Source organism: Micropterus dolomieu, linkage group LG17 (assembly GCF_021292245.1).
Source record: "Micropterus dolomieu isolate WLL.071019.BEF.003 ecotype Adirondacks linkage group LG17, ASM2129224v1, whole genome shotgun sequence".
In the NCBI taxonomy this organism is placed as follows: Eukaryota; Metazoa; Chordata; class Actinopteri; order Centrarchiformes; family Centrarchidae; genus Micropterus; species Micropterus dolomieu.
The window spans coordinates 25,119,396-25,142,035 of NC_060166.1; the positions used below are offsets into that span (position 1 = coordinate 25,119,396).

The 22,640-nt window shown below is 42.0% G+C and overlaps 2 protein-coding genes across 4 annotated transcripts in view; one reads left to right on the top strand and one right to left on the bottom strand.

The window, feature by feature from the left end:
- The window catches only part of nmd3 (NMD3 ribosome export adaptor), a 15,612-nt gene extending 6,957 nt beyond the window's left edge, over nt 1-8,655 (bottom strand). The window contains exons 1-9 of one of the 2 annotated variants that reach the window (XM_046073104.1): nt 8,466-8,655; nt 5,808-5,917; nt 5,266-5,373; nt 3,902-4,036; nt 3,660-3,756; nt 2,803-2,883; nt 2,096-2,224; nt 1,098-1,188; nt 337-415 (exon numbers count right to left, since the gene is read on the bottom strand). In XM_046073104.1, the coding sequence (XP_045929060.1) occupies nt 337-415; nt 1,098-1,188; nt 2,096-2,224; nt 2,803-2,883; nt 3,660-3,756; nt 3,902-4,036; nt 5,266-5,309 (656 nt within the window). In that variant the 5' untranslated portion in view covers nt 5,310-5,373; nt 5,808-5,917; nt 8,466-8,655. Of the gene's footprint in view, nt 1-336; nt 416-1,097; nt 1,189-2,095; nt 2,225-2,802; nt 2,884-3,659; nt 3,757-3,901; nt 4,037-5,265; nt 5,374-5,660; nt 5,776-5,807; nt 5,918-8,465 lie in introns of those variants that run through there. The other variant, XM_046073105.1, reaches the window with a different exon arrangement.
- Nucleotides 8,384-22,640, top strand: part of ppm1lb (protein phosphatase, Mg2+/Mn2+ dependent, 1Lb) — a 46,685-nt gene continuing 32,428 nt past the window's right edge. Inside the window, exons 1-2 of one of the 2 annotated variants that reach the window (XM_046073107.1) lie at nt 8,385-9,312; nt 11,530-11,610. In XM_046073107.1, coding sequence (XP_045929063.1) covers nt 8,914-9,312; nt 11,530-11,610 — 480 coding nt within the window. In that variant the 5' untranslated portion in view covers nt 8,385-8,913. Of the gene's footprint in view, nt 9,313-11,529; nt 11,611-22,640 lie in introns of both variants that reach the window. The other variant, XM_046073108.1, reaches the window with a different exon arrangement.

Consider the following 22,640-nt stretch of genomic DNA (forward strand, 5'->3'; position numbering starts at 1 on the left):
GGGGGGGGGGGGGGGGTCAGAGAGAGAGGATGACATGCAGCAAAGGGCCGTGGACTGGAATTGAACCCAGGCCGCTGCGGTAAGGACTTAGCCTTGTGCGTGGTGCTTCTACCAGATGAGCTAGATGAGTGCGTACTACACACTACACACCTACTAGCAAATTATTTTTCTGTTACACTGCCACATTTGCCCATACATTTCGGGATTGTTGGATGAAGAGAGCAGGACAGACATCACTTTGAATCCTCTTATGATTTGCATTTAAATAAAATGGGGTGTGTTGTTCTAATTATGAGCACAATGTTTTCATCTGCACAGACTTGAAGCGTTGCTCACCTGCAGGGAACGGTGCACTGGAGGAAGTCGACCATCTTCTGAGCGTGCTGCTTGGTGCCGTAGTAGAAATCAATCCCATCTACGAGAAAAGAGCGATACCATCAAATGCTCCACCAGTAAATTCAACACATGTGCACTTTGCTGCATGCAAACAACACACATAAGAGAGCAGACAAAGATAGATGAATAAAATATGGCGGCCACATGCAACCTTCATAAAGCTTTTAAGTCCTGCCGAGATGTGGAGATGATTTAAATTACGCTCTCAGCCAAAACTCCACTTCACAGTCCCGTCCAAGAGCATGGAGAGCTGCTGCTGAGCTGCCACTCAATGCACAGCATGTGTGCTTGTGTGTCTGGATGCCTCTGTGCGTGTGTGTGTTCGCGTGTGTGTAGCAGTTAGCATCTCTAAATCAGGTATGGCATGCCTGTTCTGATTACAGCACGCTGATTAGATGCCCAACGCATGCCCCTCCGAGGCCCACATGAAGACAGCTGTATGGACTGATTGGCGCCAGGGATATGCATGCATGGCTTGCTGTCTGGTACGTGCGAGGGGTAATTAACACTCGACACATAATTATGTTCTGCTTAGTTCTAATCCACATTAGTTATGCTGGTGACGAATGAGACAAGTTTCCCACTTTTCAGTGTAATTTGGTTAGAGGCCCTACAGAACAGTGCAGGCCCCTCCCTTTAATGATAAGTACAGCATCATACATTAATAAGGTTATCATAGAAATCATATATCATAGTCCTACCATGGATTTCTTTGATGTTGAGGGCATTCTGGTGGAGTTTATGCTTGAGGATCAGCTGCTCTAGGTAATAGAATGTCTTTTTATGAACGGTCTGTAAATAGAAAAAGATTTTCAGCATCATCATTATCATACAGCTCTATAGATACCCCCAGCCATGCCCCAATTATTTAAACATTTATAGGTATGAAACTCGGATGAACTGCTTGCCGTCTGCAACAACCTGTCGCCACCTTACACCTTTCAGGAAAACACACCAGTTTAGGACCTTTAGCCTCTAAGGCTGTACGGATATTTTTACTTCTACTAAAAAGTGTTGTTTGGAAGACGCACTGCTGGGAAACAAATAAGAACAAGCAGGCCATTCATGATTTTAGTATGCTGTTTACTCAAAATTCCTGTTTAGCTGCTTTACAGTAAAAGCTTTTCAGTGAAGACAAATGACTTTGGCTTTTATAATGAAGTAGCTGCAGAAGTCGTTAAGCTATACAATTCCAGAGGGTACTATCGTAGCTTATTTGAGTTTAGTTGAGTGGTAAAAGAGGCTGATGGTTTTAATCAACAACAGGACTAAATTCGCCTGTTTCTGAGGAATAATCTCATATCTGTTGTCTCTGTAGCATGGCAGCTAAGCTTGGTTTACCTCCACACATCAGTGATAAAAGGAAAAGAGTGCGGGCACCCTCACCCCATAAATGCTATTGGCCAACATGTATTTATGCGTCCCTTTGCAGCCCTTCAGTATCATTTAATTTCTTCTGTATGTTTCCAGCCCAGAACATGAGCAGTTTTTCAAGTGTTTTTGCTGCCTGCACAACCAGATGCACAGAATATAGCATTGACAATATAATGAATGTTTCAACTAATCAATAAATACTTCCCTGTTTTTAAAAGGTTCAAATTGTGAACAGAGTTCAGGTGAAATAGATAGATGGAAACAGGTGACCTAAATGATAAAGAAATATTTGTTTATACGATATTTCATGACACCACACTCCTACCTTCTGCCTAACTTGAACCACGGCCTTCCAGAAGTCCTTGGCTTCCACACGGTGGCAGTCGTCACACATCTGGTACTGGATGACAAACTCGACCACAAACACCTGCTGTAGGATAGCGCCATTCATCACCTGGAGAGGGAAAGATAGCAACAACTTACAACATATGCTCCAACGGCGAGGCAAACACCATGACAAAAACTCTGCGCTTACTCATTCATGTTACCATATCTGAGCCTTTTGGATATATCCGACCAGTGGGATCTGGAAACAGTATTATACAGACCCCCCCCCAAAGAAAAACACTAAGGAGCTGGCCCTGAAAAGCACAGGGCTCAGGTTCTCAATTAAAGGTCAAGGAGATGAGATGACAGGCACTGGCAAAACTCACATCCCCCAAACACACACAACTCAGTCAAGAACAGACGACTCCATTTTTAAGAGTTCATCTTGAAGTTGGTTGCATATATGCCACTTACAGCAGCTTCATGTGTGTTACACCTTGACATTTTTATTTTCACACATCTGTTAACCAAAAGGTTTAAATTCAAACATAAACTGTGCTTTCTTCCAATTACCACCTGAACAAATAACCCAGATAGCCTTTAGATGAAAAGCACATTGCCTATCTCAGGTCCCTAAAACTGTCTTTAATCCGTCAGTTTAAATGTCACGCTCCCACATTTATCACTTGCGCTCCGTTTTCTTACCTCTTTCTGAATGGTCACTTTCATCTTAATCCTTTTGGAGTGTGGCTCTGTCCAGAGGAAGCCAGCATCAATGAGACGCACCTGTGAGGAGTGAAGCGTTGTTGAATCCATGAAGTAGCATGAGCCCCGACTGAATATTCATTTTCACAGTACTGTGGTGAACATTGTCAAGACAAGTCAGACACATTGATTCATTCATGACAAACATCCTGCAAAGAATACTAAAAACATGAACAACAATCTTTATTTTAGTTTGAACTGTTTTAAAAGGTGTAAATTCAACTTTGTGGTTATTATGAGGCCATAATTTCTTATATTGTATTATACAGTATTAAATTTAAATTTTTTTTTTACTAAAATGACTTCTTTTTACAATTAACCATATTTTTTAAAGAATATAATAAAAATAAGTATAAATAACAACAAGATGGGACTTAAACAAGCAGTTTATCCTCTACATCAAAATCATTGAATCCAAAGAGTAGGAGGAGACAGGGGGCTGGAATTTATACCTACGATATGTACATGTACACTTTAATCTGAGTGCAAGTATACTAGTAGGTGCGTTTGACTTCATGCAGCGCTGACTTAACATGATGCATGCTGGACTTAAAATAGTTGGAACCACACTTTTGCCTGGTCTTGCGGTATTTTTCTTTGCAATTGCCGCGAGATCAGTCATTGATCACAGCAAGCTCACGCAGGTAGAATGTGTCCGACTTGACAGCGCCGTTTTTATACCCCGCCCCTGCAGTCACCTGCTGCTCACATTAGACTGTCAAGTCGGCGAAAGTCAGCCGCAGTCATCTCAAGTGCACTTATTGTCTTTTGTGAAGTTTAGAAAGAACCCCACTTACTTTGGTCATAGAGCTCTTAATCTTTTTCAGGCACAGGGCCAGCAGTTCCCTGGACTCCAGGGCACACTGCACCCAACTGGCTGGAGGCTGTAAGTACCTGCATGAAAGAGGAAGATGTACATTTAAGCCTCAACTTTCCCAATAAACTTTATCAAGAACATTTTGTACCTGAAAATGTTTTCTAGAGAGAAACAGTGAAATAATCTGTGAAACACACTGTAATAAAAATGTATTAAACTAACCTTTCACACTGCTTGCAGAAGTGCACTGTGACTTGCTTGGGAATCCCCTCTGAGATGTCTACCTGAGTACGCAGGCAGGCTACACACATGTTGGCTGGGTTGGGAGGAATGGGGACGCCACAGGTACAGCACAGGCTGGGGAGGAGTGACACAAATAGAAATTGATGTGGCATTTTACACCTCTATATAGTCTTTTCCCCACCTTTCCCCATTTGTTTCTGTTCCCTTTAGCATGCCATGCAAGTCAAACAGTTAATTTTTACATGAGATCATGAACAATGAACATTTTGATGTCTAAGGTTTTGTTGCAACTGCATTGTCGTTGTTAAAATTACGTAGTGTGTAGTAAACCCTGCCTAGTTGCTGTGTTACAGTCCATGTGGGAAACTTGGACATTGGAGACTTAAGAACTAGCACACTATCAGCAACCTGTCTTGTCAAAGAAGTTACCAAATTCATGTGTCCCAAATCTTATTCACCCATAAAACTTCATAAAGGTTGCTCTCAGCAGCTTAGCCAAGAACTTCTGTAGGAAATGTTAACATACTTTGTGAATACAGCCCATGGACTGGTGCTGTATCGATTGTGAATGCATTGCTGTGCAGCAATCAACATTTTTCAATTATGCTTTCAACTGTAATACAAGGATCTAATTTTACCTTTGATAGATTATCAGATCTCCTTACAGGTAGATTATTATTCTGTTTGTCTTTCTTTAAAACTACTACAGAGGGGAAAGTGTCTGCTTTAATTAGGGCTGAGCAATAAAACAATGATACTGATCGCAAAAGAACACTATAACAAATGTTCAATAAATGTTTTACTTCATTCATTTGAATCATGAACGAATTAGCCCTTACTATTAAGATATTTGTTTGGTTGAGAAACAGGGACTGAAAGTAGATTTTACTTAATTTTAGTCTTGCATATTTGTTGAAAAAATATCAAAATTGTTTTCAATGATCTACCTTAGATATGTTAAGTCATCCACAGTTTGGCAAGTGTTTGTCATGTTCTAACCATAAAAGAGCAGCTTAAAACCATAATTAACAATCTGGTTTCTTCAACTTTCCCCCAGGAGCAAAAATCAGCCTTTAAACTTTAAAGAAATAATGATTTGACATTTATCATGATATTTATCGATATCGAATGATATCAAAATTTTTATCATGATAGCATTTTTGCCCACATCGCCCCGCCCTACATCTGTCAATAAGGTAAACAACTGACAAGCATTTCTCATTGACAACATTTTGACTTAGCAAACAAATGTCAAAATGTCAGTCTTGATAAAGGTCTATAATGTGTCAGGATCAACACGCAATACTTAAAATGTATTAAAGACCCTTATTTTTTTCACTTACATATTCCCCTGGCTGCTTGTGGCAGGAGCTTGCATGTACTCCATTCTTGTCAACTTGACAGCTCAGTGTTCAGACAGGTCAGTGGATCTTTGTGTAGCCCAATAATCTCTGTGGACAGAAAACAACAGGACCCGTCAACGATAAAGCACAGCTTTGACAGCAGCAAGACTGATAGTACTAGGGAATAGCTAACGTTAGCTGGGAGCACAGTCTAACGACTACTTACAGCACCAACTGTTTCTAACAGCAGTTCAATAATAAATGGTCTCATTGTTGTTACAAGTTTAAACTCAGAAATAGATAGGTAGTTATAAAGACTGCTAGATCATTGAGAAGTTGCACTGCAGGCTCTCTGCACTAAAATCAGTATCAGACAGTTAGCATTAGAGGCTAACCTGCTAGTTTTCACGAGTGATTCTAGCTAATATTCGTGAAGAAACAAGCGCACAATGTCAACCGAAAGTATTCTATAACTAGAATTGTTACAAGCGAGCGATGACAAAACTTATTGGAGTTATTTTGATGGTAAATCCACAACATACCGTGAAGCAAAGTCCTCCACGTTTTCCCCACCGAGGACCGAGGGAGGCTTGATGACGTCGTGCAGGACTCAAGGACCCCGGGATTGTCTTTGCGTGCCTGAATACATTTCCTTCAAAAAACACACAAATTTAATTGAAAAAGGTCAATAAACAAGAAAAGAAAAGAAGAACGGTCAAGAAAAATTTAAATATAAAGTTTACAACTTTATTATTTAGGTCCAAATTTAGTCTAATGTATAGTCAAGTGAATTAATAACTTAAAAGGAAAATATTTTCGAGAAATGTATCCCACATTAGACTGTAAGACCTTAACTTGGACAGCAAACACTCGTCTACTCAGAGCTGAAGCTGAGTCTCTGAGCTGAGGGATCTGATTTTTATGCACACACATACACACACTGCTCTTTTTTATGGGACTGCATTGTAGTTTTTGATCATATTTAACTATTTCAGCATTCTGACTGACTCAGGCTTGCCTGACCTGGTCTTGTTCAGTGCAGTGGTGCCTTACTTACATACTTACGGTAAGAGGCAGGTGTCATAAAAAGTTTCTTGAAGGTCTTCATCATAATGAAACTTACACAAGTACAAAACTATATATTAAAATAACTGCACAAAACCTCTTCCCCCGCGCCCCCAACTCGGCGCTCGTATTAAAGGCATTCTGTCTCAAAGTCCTGGGCTGAATTTCAGTCCCAATAGTACATCCCTGCTTTGATAGCATTCCTTATGTGCATATAGGTTTGTTTTAATGAATCACACTGCCTGGACCTATTTGCAAATAATTTTAGCAATGATTTTTTAGGAGGGAGAGTCTAGTAGGCTACTATTTATTTGACTGTTTTTGTTTGAGTTAAGTGTCACTTAGTAACGTAAAACCATTTATAGGGCTTGAACTTTCATGACCCCTCAAAATTTAAAATACAGAACTGAACCTCAACATTCATAACCAAAACCTGCATTTATTTTCCCTCTAGCTATGGCCAGATTAACTTGCCTGGAGGGCCTGGAGCAAAATGAGATGCTGGCACCCATTAACCCCTCCCTCTCTCTCAGATCCAGTCACATTTCTCTTATGCTGGAAAAAGAGAAGATAAGATAGACTTTATTGATCCCACACTGGGGAAATTCACTTGTTAAAGCAGTTCCAGACACAACACAACAGATATGAAAACACACATGAAATAAAGGAAATATAATAAGTAAATTATGTAATATGGAATATTACATGACCTAAAGTTTGCTGTGTGGTGTTTTGATAATTATCTTGGAATATGCACCATGTAAGCACAAAACTAATGAGGAAGACTAGATTTTGACGAAAGGACCCTCCACAAGACAGGTAGGCTAATCAATGCACCGCCCTGTCAGTTGACAATATTCTAATTACAGTTAATGTTGTCAAATATTAGCACTCAAGTTTGGGATTTTTTTTCAGACAGAACTATCAGACTCAATTGTTACAATGAAATTGACAAAGCTTTAGGGCCCAAGTTATTAATAAGTAGCCTAATCAATCAACGTTCTTTGTGCCACCTGCGCTCCTACAGCATGGAAGCTCTGTGGATGCCTTCACATGGTATCGGAAATATCTAGTATTAACAATTGTGTCTTAATAGTTAGTGAAAAATGACAGGAAACGTGTGAATACTTACAGCTACGCTAAGTTTAGCATAGAAGCTTAGAAGCCATGTCGAAAATTTATGTTAGCCTAAACGTGTTATGGTCTTTTTACGGGCCATTCATCCATCCATCCTTAACCGCTTATCCCGCCTACCTTAAACTTTTGAGTTTTTTAGTGTTTTTTCAGAACTAAATAGAAACTAACTGAATTGTGCTGGAGCTCTGTTACTGCTTCAGCTTAAGTCTAAGGCTACCCATTGTAACCGCCAGTGATGTTTGTGGGTCCAGCTGGGGGATAATTCAATAGCCTATAATTTATCATATCAAATTATATTATTCAACATGTCTTGATGTGCGGATCCTAGACGCTCTAGAAGATAGGCTACTCATATAGAAGGATCGATATCCAAACTCAGTAAATTGGAGTGAATGTGTGTTTTATTATAAGTATCTTACTGTCACCAGGATGGTCTAACTACTTGGTTGATAGGTACTACTTTTCCTTCTGCCTGTTACAGTCATGCTTGCCCTAAGGCTCTGTGACGGATCTTCTTTGAAGTGAGCCGCTGCAGCCCTTTACATTTCCAGTGATTGAATACTGACTCTGGCTGACTGTAAAAACAGTAATTTCTGGCTGTATTTTAGCTGTGAAGGTAATAATGTTGGTCTGTGTGATGTGTGTGCAAAGACAGTGTAATACTTTGTTAACACCGTAAACTTTGCTAAACATCTGAGATTAAGTCAAAATAATATGATGATGTTATGAAGCAGCAGTTCTGAGCAGGATATTTTCATTATAATTAAGGAATATGACAGTAGTTTGATATCTTGTCATTATGCAGCTATTATTTTGAACTTTTATTATTGAATTATATTTGAATTAAAGACTCCTTTAATTTAACAGTTAAATGAGTCTATAGTCTCTCAGGCTTACGAGCTGCCCCTGAATGCAGCACCACTGTTTGGTCGGGCAGCAGCAGAGTCGCAGCCAGTGTGGCAGCTGGGAATGTGAGGGTTTCAACCTTCAATACAGACCGCTATTTTCAGGATAGGGGACAGTAGCAGCAGGGCTTCGTCCCACAGCTCGACTCCAGCCAGCACACTCGCTTAATTTGAAGTCCAAGCGTGCGACCTGCGTTTTCTGTCAGGGGTGTCGGCGCTCTCGGACCGCATCCGATGGTCAACGGACAGCCGTTGGTGGCTCACTGCGGGGCTGCACGCTAGAGGGAACAAGCCGGAGCACCCCCGGTCTGAGTACGTACGCCAACACGTTAACTCCTGCTCGGCGTGTCCGGTAAAGAATGCAGTGAAGTGTCACGGGTTTAGTCAGTACAATCTTTGATGTATCCCGGTGTGAAACGCTCGGTTAAATGTGCCTGTTTCACCGCTACCAAACCACTCACGCCAACGACTATGGACTGAAACCTGCGGCGGGGGCGAGCGACACACAACCTGCCGCGATTTCCTGCATGTGAATAAATAAATGATAGAGGATACAATGACCCTGCTGTCTCTGTTAGGTCGGATCATGCGTTATTTTCTTCTCAGACCGGAGACCTTGTTCCTGCTGTGTATCAGCCTGGCTCTGTGGAGTTACTTCTTCCATACGGACGAAGTGAAGACCATCGTCAAGTCCAGCCGGGATGCGGTCAAGATGGTCAAGGGGAAAGTGGCCGAGATGATGCAAAACGAGCGGTTCGGTGGGCTGGATGTGCTGGACGCCGAGTTCTCCAAGACCTGGGAGTTAAAGAGCAACAACGTGGCCGTGTACTCCATCCAAGGCCGGCGAGACCACATGGAAGACCGGTTCGAGGTGCTCACCGACATCGTCAACAAGAGTCACCCATCCATATTTGGGGTTTTTGATGGCCATGGAGGAGAGGTGAGGTGTCTACTTACCGCATCCAGTCTACATTACTCCTCACTCTGTCTCTCCAACACATGCACACATGTGGGGGTACCCCGGGGCCCTAAAGTGCCTGGATTAAGATGCACCAAGTAATCTACAAGTGTGTATTTATCAGTGTTTTTGGTCTGGTTTTGGAAGCAGTTTTTAAACAAGACCAGAGTCTTTCAAAACTGCTGTCAAAAAAGTATTAAATCTGCATGGAAGACAAAGTGTAGCAAACCAAAAATCTGCTTCTTGGATGTTGGAAAGGGAATTTTTAAGAAGAAGAAATTATCCTCATTATGACTGCAACTAACAATTAATACATTCTTCAATGATTAAATTAATAAGCAGCTTTATCAAATGTTAAAAATGATGTCAAATGACCATCAGAAGTGGTCAGAGCTGAGTTACTGCTGCTTAGCCTGTTCTTCTGACCAGCTGACAGGTTCATCTTTTCAGATCAAATGTTTGATCAAGCATCAGATGTGTGATCAAGTTGTGGATATTTGCAGGGCTGGATCAACCTGCCAGGGGGGCAAAACTGAGCTGCTGGGCCCTTTAATACACAAAGTCCCCATTCCTCACACTGTTTTAAACAATGTGGATATTTTTTACTACCCAACCCCAGATTTTCTGTATGGTAACTGGAATAAATGCCCAAAATGCACAAAACTGAAATACTGAAGGACTTTTAAACTACATTTTCACACAAAGACCCTCTTTAAGACATGGCCTCAAGATCAGGTAAGAAAGCAGGACCTACTTTAAGGCCCTTTTCATATCCGTTGAAATGTGTGCGGTAGTGCTGCATATTTCCATACAAGTTTTCACTTGAATTAAGACAAACAAGGTGACGCACAGCAAGACTGGAGCTATCGGGGCCCCTCTGGGGCAATTGGTAATCCACCCTTGAGCATTGAGTTTTTGTGGATAAGTGGAACCGGGACCCCTACTGTGCATAGGAGCCCATAATTTCTTGCTACAGCTCTGTACACTCATGCACCCACACTTACTCTGTTCTCTTCCAAATGGCAAGGCAACTGCATCATGTCTATTCACAGCTTAAAAATCATGCCAGAAATATCCATCTCTCATATTTCTTTGCCAAAACAACATTTTTAGGATGCAGACAGCATAGGCCCCATGGTCTAACATGATTATAGCTGGAAGGAGGAGGATGCACTCAAATCAGCATGCTTCAGAGGCATAAGTACAGCTAGCTGAGCTCAGTATTATGAGCAAAGCATATCTGGAGTTGGTCATTAGATCACTTATTTGCTGGCCACGTCCACCCCCTGTCAATACTTGTTGGCAGCTAAGAAATCTCCCTTCTTTCTGCTTCCTTGGTGCAAACTAATGTTGTTGACACAAGTGCATGTACGTGGTAGTGCGTTCAGGGCAGCAAGGGAACTGCTTTGCAAAGCAGCTCACACTGAGACCCTTAAAAAAAGTTGTCAGTTAAAGGGACAAAGAGCATTTGAGATGATGCCACGGCTGGACGGGAACATGAAAACACTGATATTATGAGGTCATGGCATGCTTGAAAACTGGCATTGTCTCTTAGGACTTTGCCCATGACCTCAGCTGACAGTATTGATGCAACAGAGCCACATAGAAAACTGTAAGTGACAGGGTATCCCATTTTGCTCTGTCTCTCAACCCATGCTGTTTTGGGCCTGACAGCGACTGTCTTCATTCTGAGTTTGACTGGTCTGATTGAGGCTGAACGATAACATGCTAAAAATAGGCAGCCAAAGGCATAGAGGATAGCTGTTCTTTTAGGGGAAATTCAATTTTAGTCCGTGGTGCTGACTGCTGCAGCTTTTGACCAAAAGTGGTCATTGGATTGTTTTTCCCTGCAGTCTTCTTCCCTCTGTGGAGTTTCTTTTTAGAGGCTGGTGACCTAACCTGTGAGCCCTGCTACAGCTACCACACACATGGTTAAGAGATTAGGAGAAATGGTGAATAGAAGATAAATATGTTTTTGACAGAAAAAGGAGAAAACGAGTGGGAGAGCATAAATGGTGAGAGAGTGTTCAGATTTGCCCATGTAGGCGAGAGGCTGTTTTATCACTGCATGTCCATGGGCAACAATTTGGTCTGTCTTCATTCCCACGCCCTCTTTTGAAGTGTGTGTGAAATGGTTGCCAGAAAGAAGGCTTCTGAAACAACTTCCTTCTAATTTTTTTTTTTTTTTTTTTTTGTAAGGCGTTGAAGAAAGCAGAGAGATGCTGTGTGGCCCAAGGCAACCCCAGGAATACTGGCTGCCTCAGCTGGCTAGTTAGTGAGGTGTCAGCCGCTTCCATTTCATTGCACACACACTCAACCAAACCACATACACACTCATTAAAGCAATGTCGGACTTGTGTCAACATCTATCTAGCATAGAAGACTTTGCATCAACATCAACAGGTCTTGGACACTGTAAGGGACAGAAATACATTTTCACTGGGGAGCGAGTGTGCCAACTAAAAAGAACAGACTCCACAAAAGCATCCAGGCAAAAGATAGTGGATCCAAATGCAATTAGGTCTGCAGCTAATGATTATTTTTATTATTGATTCATTTGTCGGCGACGAGACTCAACATGCAACTCTTGGTGAAACCACAAATTGTCGTTTTACATTCTGGTTGTGTATGGGTTAAACAAACGAGGTCTATGTAGATTAGTAGGTGGTGGGTGTACTTGTCACTTTTGACAGAGACAGGCCAGCTATTTCCCCCTGGTTCCAGTCGGTAAACTAAGCTAATCTCCACTTGGGTCTATAGCTGCATACCTGTCGTGCAAACATGAGTGGTACTGAGCTTCTCATCTGTCTCTCTTCAAGAAAGCTTATTTCTCAAAATGTCAAAGTATACCTAACAGTGTCAATCTGCATTACTGTCGTGGTCCTGGGTGGTTTGAATCCTGTGATGTGAGTCACATCACAGGATGAGGGTGGAGAGAGGGTGTTGATGGTTGACTACCAGATAAATCATAAGTCAGTGCTAAATAACATCTAGAAATACCCTTTTTTCTTTCTCTCTCGCCGCACCGCACATACGCACGCACGCACACACCAACTCAAATTACATTTTTAAAGTGTTAAAAATCAGTGTTTAATGGGAACATATCCATTGGCGGTCTCAGTCATATTATTGGCTCAGAGAGGGGATTTGTCTGTTAAAATGGAGATTGATTTTTAGCTGACTTATGGGAATAACCTACTTGAAAAGTGATAACCCTGGGCTCTCCATCCATATAAAGGCAACATGAGCCATTTGTTCCTTACTGGCATGTAGAGCGTCAGCCAGTACTCTGCTCCTTCCTGCCTCAGTGTCAGGTTGTGGCTTCAGGCGCTGCATATTACCTGAACAGTAGAGGATAGTTTAACTTAAGTGCGGGCAGCTTTTCTGTTTTGCCATCCTTTTAGCTTTTGTTCTGTTGATTTTCTTTTTCTATCACGGCTCAGTCATGTATTTTTCGATCAGTGGTGTTTGTGAGTGGGTTGTGGTAGATATGGCCTCTTAACTGTGGAGGAGGCGATGCAAGAGTGGAGAATAAAGAAGTAGGGAAAACCGCAGGGACAATGACCATTTTTAGAGGGATCCTCTGTCTTTTTTTCAGCTCTTTGCTTGTCTGCAGTTAAGCTTTGCTTCACATTCAGGCTGAATGGCCATTTTATTTTCAGCTTCATTATTTATTTCTTGAATTGCAAAGTAGACAGTACTTTTGAGAGCAATTGAAGCGTAGCTCACCTTCTTTGGCACTTCACAGTGAAGGACATTTATCATCAGAAAGGCTGGTTTTTGAATTTAAGGTATTTTAATGTGATTATGTGCATGTTTGTGTTTTACTCCAGGATGGGGTGGTTTCTGTAGTTTAGATGCTAAGCAGTTTGAATTCCCCTCAGTTTTCTCTCACCAGAGAGATGAAAGAAAGAGCCGGCATGTGACTAATTGCACTGTTGGCATTACAGGATTTGAGAGAGAGCAAACGAAGAGAGGGGGTGTGTGAAGGCGACCAAGGACGTGTGTGTGTGTGTGTGTGTGTGTGTGTGTGTGTGTGTGTGTCTGAGAGTATGAATATTTATGTGCGGGTTGCAAGCTTTCACAAGAAGTACACTGCTTCTCCTTCATGGACGTTGAGGATTCAGACAGAGATGAGAGGGGCAGTTTGGTTTTATCTGGTCTTCCAGGCAGAGTCTATACTTCACTGTGAGAGACTAAAATGCCAAAGGCCTATCAGGACCAGACACCTGCATCACACTATTATACATCACGTTGTCAATCCGTGTTCTTTTCCCCTCTTCCGTTTTCTCTTTAGGACTAGGAACTTTATCTACCCCCTACACCGCAGATGGTTCCCAAGAAAGCCTTACCAGTGTTCCGTGTTTATAAAATAGACTTAACAGGCACTCATTTTGAAATAAATGACATCAACTAAATTAATTAAGATGGTCAATTGTATAAAAGTTATATTCAGCTATATTCAGTATTTTTATATTGACACTGGATCACGTGGCTTCATGTGAAAGGGCTTGCCCGCAGTGATGGACTAACAGAAAGTTATCACACAGATCTGCAGTTTCCTTCAGCTCTACGGAGCTTTATAGCATCTTTTGGCTCATTGTTTGGTTTTTATGGCTCACAACTTTGCTGTTGTGGTTAGTTTTCTGACATATCAGGCAGGCAGTTTCAGCAAAATATTTCTGTACACTACCTTCACAACACCAAATGGCAGACAGACAAAGTTAGCGAGTATGGGAACATTTGGCAACTAAAGAGCCAGATATTTCCCTTAGGAGTTGGTGAAGACCAAAAATAAAGCTAAAAGAGAGTGAATATTGGACTTATCTTCATCAGGTGGTCGCAAGCACCATTCCAAACTGCTGGATGTGTAAATATGAAATAATTCACACTCTTTCCATAACTTTAAAGGTGATAAATATGTCAATAGTTGACTTCATGTGGTGCTGCGCAGCGCTGAGTTAACGCCATGCATGCTGGACTTAAAATAAGGCATGCTGGTTAGAAATTGTGTCCGACTTTCGCCGGTGTTGCAAAACGTCGCCATAACACATGACATTGAAACCTTGTGGGAACAATGCGGCTGCAGGCGCCAAGTCCGGCAGCCACAGTTGCTTTTCTCCGGCTGAACCAAGTTGGAACCACACTATTGCCTGATCTCAAGGCATTTTTCTTTGCAAATGCTGGGAGATCAGTCATTGATCTCAGCTCACAGTAAGCTCATGCAGGTAGAATGTGTCCGACTTGACGGCACCATTTTTATTCCCCACCCTTGCAGTCATCTGCAGCTCATGTTAGACTATCAAGACGGCGAAAGTCAGCCGCAGTCATCTCAAACGCACCTATTGTTGTGTTATCACAGCTAGTTTCTGCTGCCCTCAAGTGGCCAATAAATCAGTTAATGCGCGTTTAAGGAGGTCACATTATGCTAATTTTCAGGTTCATAATTTTATTTTGGGGTTGTACCAGAATAGGTTTACATGGTTTAATTTTCAAAAAACACAGTATTTTTGTGTTGCTGCACATCGCTGCAGCAACATCACTCCTGTTCAATCTTTGTTGGTAGTTGCACATGTGCAGAACCTAGATAAGGACTACTAACCAATCAGAAGCATGGTAGGGTGGGTCCTTACAAGCAAGGTAGTGTGATCCAAAACAAAGCTCTTCAGCTGGTAACCATGGCTTCAGTTCAACCGTACATGTTCGAGACCAAGTCTGATCCCGAAACACAGGCAGAACAACCTGAACCAGCTTCTCAACCTAGACTGGAGCAAGACTTTCTGAGTGGTACGTTATTAATTTGTAACAAATGTATCTTTCATACATAATGTTTTTAATTGTTACCGTCTCTACATCACACAACTTTATCTACTCCTGCACTACAATCGAGCTGTTGTCAGGCAGTTCAGAGCAATGTTTTCTGTGGGAGATGGTAACTCCCTTTAAGGTAAACTTTGGGCTTTTTCACTTTGCAAACCTATTACATGCACAAAAAAATATACAACACGCTAAAGGAAAGGGAAAAGGCCAACAAGCATAATATGACCTCTTTAAGGACATAGAGTCCCTCTGTGGATGTGATTTCACCGGCTAGCTCATTCCCTTGTTTAACTATGACATGACTGTGACCGGCACATTTGCTCTGTAGGGTGGTACAGTAAATAGGGAGAGTGTCCATTTGGGGTATGACGATACACTGAGCTGACAAGACGAGACGATACACAATACAGGGTTCAAGAGGACAAGGCAATATTTAAAAACACTACTTTTTAAGAAATCTGCAATGACAAATATATGACTGTGTTATATTCATCTGAAAGTCACAATATGCAAAACAATGCAGGTTCATTTTGAAATGTTGCTTACATATTGTTCGTGTCTTGTGTGTCACTCTGTCTCTGTGTAGTGTTTCCACCGGGTACACAAAATGGTTATGTGTTATGTTTTAATATCATAGCACACAAAATTTTGTCACAACCTTACTGTCCATTGACCACCAGGCTCAGGACGTAGCATTAACATCAGGTCCCCAGTCTCTCACACTTAAGTGCCCTCAAGTAGGACTGAATTCCTGGCAGCTCCAGCAGTTTACTCTGTACATTGACTGCACATGGAAAGAAAAGAAGAATTAAATAGATGAGGGTGAGTAAAATTGCTTATTACTACTGTTATCTTCCTGTACCCACTTCTGTCATTTATGGCGAAAGCTGACGCTCAACATTTCATCCCGTCCTTGATGTCAAGTGAAGCGGAAAGTGGAAAGCACACAGGAGGTCATGTTCTGCTGGAAAATACTTGTGCAGCAGAGAAGAGACCGGAGAACTGGAGGGTTCTGCTGAAAAGTCTTCTGACCTTTTGGTAATTTTCCCCCTGTGGTGAGGTTTGTTTTCTTTGTAGCGAGAGGACTGTCAGGGACCGGCTGAGGAGTGGAGTCATGGAGTAAAACACACCAAATAAATGGATGAATGGGGCTGGTGCCTGTCAAGCAACCTAAATGTTTAGCCCTGGAGTAAACATCTGTAATCTCTTCTTTTCCACTGTCACCCTTTCCATAAAATAAATGTCAGGCTCATTCACAAATCCACTAATTTTAATAATATTTTTGCCTTAGCATGTAAAAACCTTCTCCTCTCTTAAGATAAGAAAATTTAGTAGGTTAAAAAGAACATGCACTCCAGTGGTTTGATAGGGGGTTGTGTGTGTGTTTGCCAACAGCATGCAGTGCCAGATAAGGGTGCCTTCTTCAGCCTCAGTGTGCTGTCCTTCCCTGCTGGCAGTGGCTGCTCAATAATTTAACACCCTCTCTGTCAAACACTTCTGCTAAAACCCCTTGACTAAATATACATGCACATCCAAGCAGAGGAAGCCACAAGGTCATTGTTCACACACACATGCATCACATCACACATCATTGTGTATGTTGAGGTTTTTGGGAGGAGGTCTTGTCTGGAAAGTTGTTTGCGAAGTTGGAGCTTCATGGCATTTAGCTTCTCTTTGTCCAGCTCCCCTCCCCATCACCTATTTCCCCCTCCTCTCTCCTAGGGATTTGGCAGTGAATGAATGGGCCACAAAAGCTCCATCTTCAAGGCCATGTCAACCTGCTGTCCCCCTATTATAGCATCTCCCCCGACCCCACTGTGCCCACACTTGCCTCTGCTGTTTGCCACACTGAGTCGCTTGATGTGGTGCACCAGCATACTAACCCATGTGATGTGTTCCCTGTTTTAAATGCCAAGCATGCTGATTGTGTTTGAAGTGTAGGTTTAGAATCCAATTCGTCGTGAAGCTACAAGACTGGCTCTGAATGCATAATGCTTGCCTACAGCAGTACTATACTTGTCCAAAGCAATGTTATTAGATTGTACAGCTGATTAGCAGTCTCTAAATCTAATCACATGACTGGAATTGACTGGGCTGCTTGGTCTTATCTACACTTTGTTTTGAAAGGGGGTCATTCTTCACATAGAAGGCAGTTATGTAAAATGCTGAAATGAAATGAGTGCTTGTAAGGTTTTGTTTTTTTTCTATTGAGGATCATGTACTATTTGAATCATCTGACTATAGGAATCAGAGTCTTAATGCCAGCGCCGGGCTCCACAATTGTTTGTTTGTTTGTTTGTTTGTGTGTGTCTGTGATCGAGAAAATAGATGAGTCAGTTGGAGTTTGCCTGCTCGCTGTCTTGGCAGTGAAGGGCGGCGGCAGAAGAATGTTGGCTCAGGAAAGGTAGCAAGTCGCAGCTGTGCAGAGTTAGCGACATTGGCGCGATTGTGTGCACAAACAGACTGGGCCATGATTTTTCTAACGCTCACAGTTGTGGCTCTTCGTCTCTTCTCGCTGGCCAGATGGGCCTGTGGGGTAGGGCAGGTGCATCCGGGTAAATCAAAACAGGCCTCCTGGTTGTGTTTGTCTGCCGCCTTTTCTTATCATTACACACTGAGTTCTCTCTGACGAAAATGAAACTGTTGTTTTCTTTAATGTAACTTGAATGTATGACTCCACTGCCCACATGTTTGTGTGTATGTTTGCATGCTGGAGCTGGTCTGCCGCACACATGTGCAGCAAAGCCTTCCAGACATCGATCCATCCAGACAGGAGGAATGCGACTGATATGAATGTTTGATATTTGCACATGGTTTTTATTCACTGTGAGCTACAAACCTTCAAATTGTATTCTGTGGTGTACCAACCCTGAGCCAGGTTGTCTTTAATTTACACTGTAACGAAAGCTCACAGGATGGGAGAGAGGATCGGACTCCATAGCTTGTCATTAATTTGTGCTTGTGATTAAAATTGGGAGGAAGACGGATCTTATCAGCACACAAGTGTGTGTTTGTTTGTGTGTGTGTGTTCTGCATGCTTTTTTAGGCACAGTATGGGTGATTGTTTGTATACTAGGGTCTTACTGGATCTCTGCCATGTACTGTTGATTATGGTCCTTTGAGATTTATGACCCTTAAGAGTTTTTTACACCCTGTTTTTCTCTGTGGTTCCCTCTCTTTTTTTTCAGGGCACTTACTGAGAAGGGTGGTGCAGGGGCAATCTAACACTGGTAAGGCTTTCTTGGGAACCATCTGCGGTGTAGGGGGTAGATAAAGTTCCTAGTCCTAAAGAGAAAACGGAAGAGGGGAAAAGAAGCAGATTGAGAGTTATTTGCAGACAGATTGAAGCCCACCAGTGGGATTTAAAGTTGGTTCCAATCTGGATTTGTTTGACCTTTGTTTGTAATCCCAAATTAAGTCAACAGTGGCTAAATGCCACAACTAGCAGTGTAACCCATGTACTTAGCCATGTCCCAGTAAAGAGATAGGCTATCTGCTGGCTGCAAGAGCTTAATATTTGAAGCCTCCAGAGGTATTGTTGGCCTCATTCAGAAAATCAGAAGTGGGTTGTTCACATGCTCTGACCCCATTGACATAACTGCTCTCCCACACATTCTTCCTGTTAACATCTATAGAAACATAATCTACAGCCAGACGCCCCTACATCATATAGATGAATGGGCACTTTATCATGTTATGCAACTTCATGATTGATAGATTCACTTAAGAAATTGTTGATAAATCGCATATTTTGAGAGGCAAGTGAACACATGTCCAGAGCAAACGCGGCGAGAATCTCCAAGTGACATCAAGCTGGAAGTAAATATTTTGCTAAAACTTTGACGGAAGGTGCGACTATAAATTATAACGGTTTTGTAAAACCAGGTTTTCTGTTAGCAGAGAGAAACAAAAAAACAAACAGCTAATCATTTTCATGATTGATTAATCTGCCATTTATCTTAATTTATTTGACCAACAGTCCAAAACCTGAAAATATTCATGTAATTCATATAAAACAGAGAATAGTATCGGAGAATTGGAGAAGCTGGAAATGAGAGAATGTTTTGTGTTTTGCTCGAAAAAATAACCTAAGCAAATAATCAGTGATAAATAATTAGTACATTAATTTCATCATGTCTGCTCTTTCTGATACGTTTACGGAAAATATACAGTCTTGGCCTTCTCCATCTATGCTTTTCCCCATACGGCCATGGCAGGTTATTACGTTAAATATGGTTATTGGAATATTGTAAACTAAACTGATGTGATAACTTTCCAAAGACACTGATGCGCTACCCATTAGGACAACAGATACAGTAGACATCAGATCCATTGTGTTAGTAAGTGGGTCTCAGTTAAAGGAGCGTGTGTGTGTGTGTGTGTGTGTGTGTGTGTGTGTATTCACTGAGGTCACGGGCTGGTGATGGCTTGGAGTGGATTGGAAGTTTAGAGGCAGATAAGCAGGGTTGGTAATTGATTAGTGTGGTGCAGAGGGAGCTTACTGTGATGTGAGCTAATGCTAACAGCTCAAGGCTCTTAGGATCCCTGCTCTCTTCCTGAGAGCGTCTCTAAGCCGAGGCTAAAAGGAGTAGAAGAGACAGCAGGGCAGATTAGATTTACGCTAATCCCACTGGGGAGATTGGGACTATACGTTCTCTCCATGGATTCAGTTTTTTTATTTTATTTTATTTTTTTTTCCCCATACCACCCCGCTCTTATGTATTTATTTATTTCTCCAATTAATTCCTCATTCCTTCCTAGATTTCCCCCTCCTTCTTGTGCATGCGTTCACACATCCAGTACCTGCATGTGTTGCCCTGTTCTTGAGTTGATTTAATGAGCTTATCCAGCACCAGAATTGGCAGCTATACAACTACTCAGAGGAGGGTAAATGCCTTATTGAGGGTGAGATGAGAGGAAAATGATGGCATGGATGATAAGTGTGGGTCAGGACAGAAGAGGACAGGAGGGAGAAAGAAGAAAAGAGGAGGGACAAAGCAGCCCAGAAATAAAAATGCTACGGGTTTACAGAAGTATAAGTGAAGATAGTGGAAGAGGGAGCTTAAAGCTGCTGTTTGGAGGTGGAGAAAAGGCAGGGAAGAAGTTATTTCTTTCAGAGGATATGGGGATCAAAACATGGATGCCCATGACCTAAAGATTTTCCAGGCTTGCAGCATAACTTGTGTTAGTCAGAAAGTTTGTGTAGATTCAGTGGCTTAAAGAGTCCGTGTGAAGCAAAGAGTTGACAGGCTAAACATACTCTAACTGTGCAGCAAGCTTTGAGTTAGATTGTGTATAAGTGCCAGTGGAGCTTTATCATCTCTTGATCATAAGTCTGTCAGACTAAAGGCCACGGCACCGTGGGCCAGTTCCTCCTCCGAGAAAGCATGACCTCCTTTTTCCACCTCCTTTTTTCAGTTTTTCATCTTCTCTCTCACACTTGCTCTCTGTCTCTGTTGACCTTTCCCTACAGCAACTGTCTCTGTTTTCTCTCTCACTTCTTCTCCCCCTCTACCTTTTCATCCACTCCTCTTCTTTCCTCCTTACCTGCTTATATCTTCTTTCCTTTCTCTCTTTCTGATTCTCATCCGATCACTTTTGTCTGCAGAAATCAAAATCTTGCTGTAGTGCCTTTTACAGAATAAGACTTTTTGTTTTCCCCCATTCCTTTTCGTCATGTCTTCTCTGACCTTTTGCTCTATTACCTTTATATATCTCTCTTCACCTCACTGTATCCATTTCTCCCACTGTCTCCCTCCTCCCTCCCCTCTTCACCCCTACCCGCAGAGTCACCTTATCTCTCTGCAGTCTGTCTGACTTATTTATCGCTGCTCTGAAATATTAAAGAGTCTGCTGCCTCCAATCCTGAGGGGAGTCCACGACACACACTCACACATGGAAACACATGCACACACAACCTATATGATAATGTCTTCTGAAGATGGCACATGCTCTGCGGCACGACACTGGGCACAAACTTGTTGTCTTGCTGTTTTGGAGTCTCCCCTTGGTTCTTACAGACTGACATACTGAACAGATACAGAACCTGTAGATGCATGTGTACTGTCAGAAAAACTGTTTGCATGTATGCCTGAGTGACTTGTCAGTCTGCCCTTGCAAGTTACTGTTTGATATTAGTTGGTGTTGCAAAACAACAGCGTTCTGACTAGAGCTGAAAGGATTAGTTGATATAATTTATTTATTTATATATATATATATATATAATCTCAATTAGACGATTGTCAGAAAATGACTTGTCAACTATTCTAATAATTGAGTAATCATTTTTCACAGTTACAGTATATCTCTGTAAGCTGAATATCTTTGTGCTTTGGACTGTTGATTAATTGAGAAACGAATCAACAGATTATGAAAAGAATCGTTAGTTGCCATCCTAGTCCTGGCTCATCTGGCCTAGTGGCAGCACAGCATTCACCCTTAATAGCTCATAGCTGCTAGATGGTGGCTTCATTAAAACTCAAGACTTCAGTGACATGATTGTGAGAAAATCTTTTCTCAGTCAGTATATCATTCCACAAGGCATTAGCGCCTCAAAAGCTAATTTCACCTCTTGATATGATAAATATTAGATAAATATTGATGCAGAAAAGGCTGAGAGATCCTTATTTTATTCATAGCAGGCAGTCCATTGAGGGGGGCAGTGGTGTCTAAGGCTGGAAATAATGAGCAGGCTAAAGTGAAGTGGTGGTGATGGTACTGCACCTGCTTTGGAAACTGGGCTGCCTGGGAGACCCGTGGCCTGACGCCTGCTGGCTCTGCCACCCCGCCTGCAGCCCCCCATCACCGGTCAGGCATGACAACAGCTCTCAAGAGCTTGCGAACCAAAAGTGAACAAAAATGATTAGAAGCATTTTTAATCCAAAATGATTCCCTATGTGGGCGTTCAGCATACAAGCGTTGATTTAATTCATTAGCTGGACCCTACTGAAGGCCGAGTTGTTGGACAGTCTCTGTGTAAAACTTATTGAACGTGGCCAGCCCAAATGGCCACGGTGTAGTTTAGAGCTGTAATGGGCAACATTTGGGATTGTTTTGGAAAGTGGGCACTGGGCTTGGTCTTTGGCTACACATCCTGTCCTCATTATGTTGTATGGGAACTTGGCTGCGCTGATGATTCGAGCCAGCATGGAGCATGTGTCATCGTCACCACCTCATCTGTCATTATACTGTTTACCACGTAAATCAGTTTGTCCAGAGGGAATAAGTCAAGTTTAAGGTATAAATGAAGGAAAATGAACATCAGCAGTGTCACAGAGCCAATGTGAATTTTGTGTTTGTTGCTTCTAGACCGTAACTGATTTTTAGGCTCAGTCAGTGTCTTGTTTTCATTTGCAGACTGAAGAAAACGAGTGTTAGAAGATGCAGTGATCCTGGATCCGATTGTTTATTTCTGTGAGACATCCGTTACTCTCAGGCAGTATCTCCTCTGCCGGAGTGTGGGAAGGGATGTCTCCCACAAGCCTGTCACA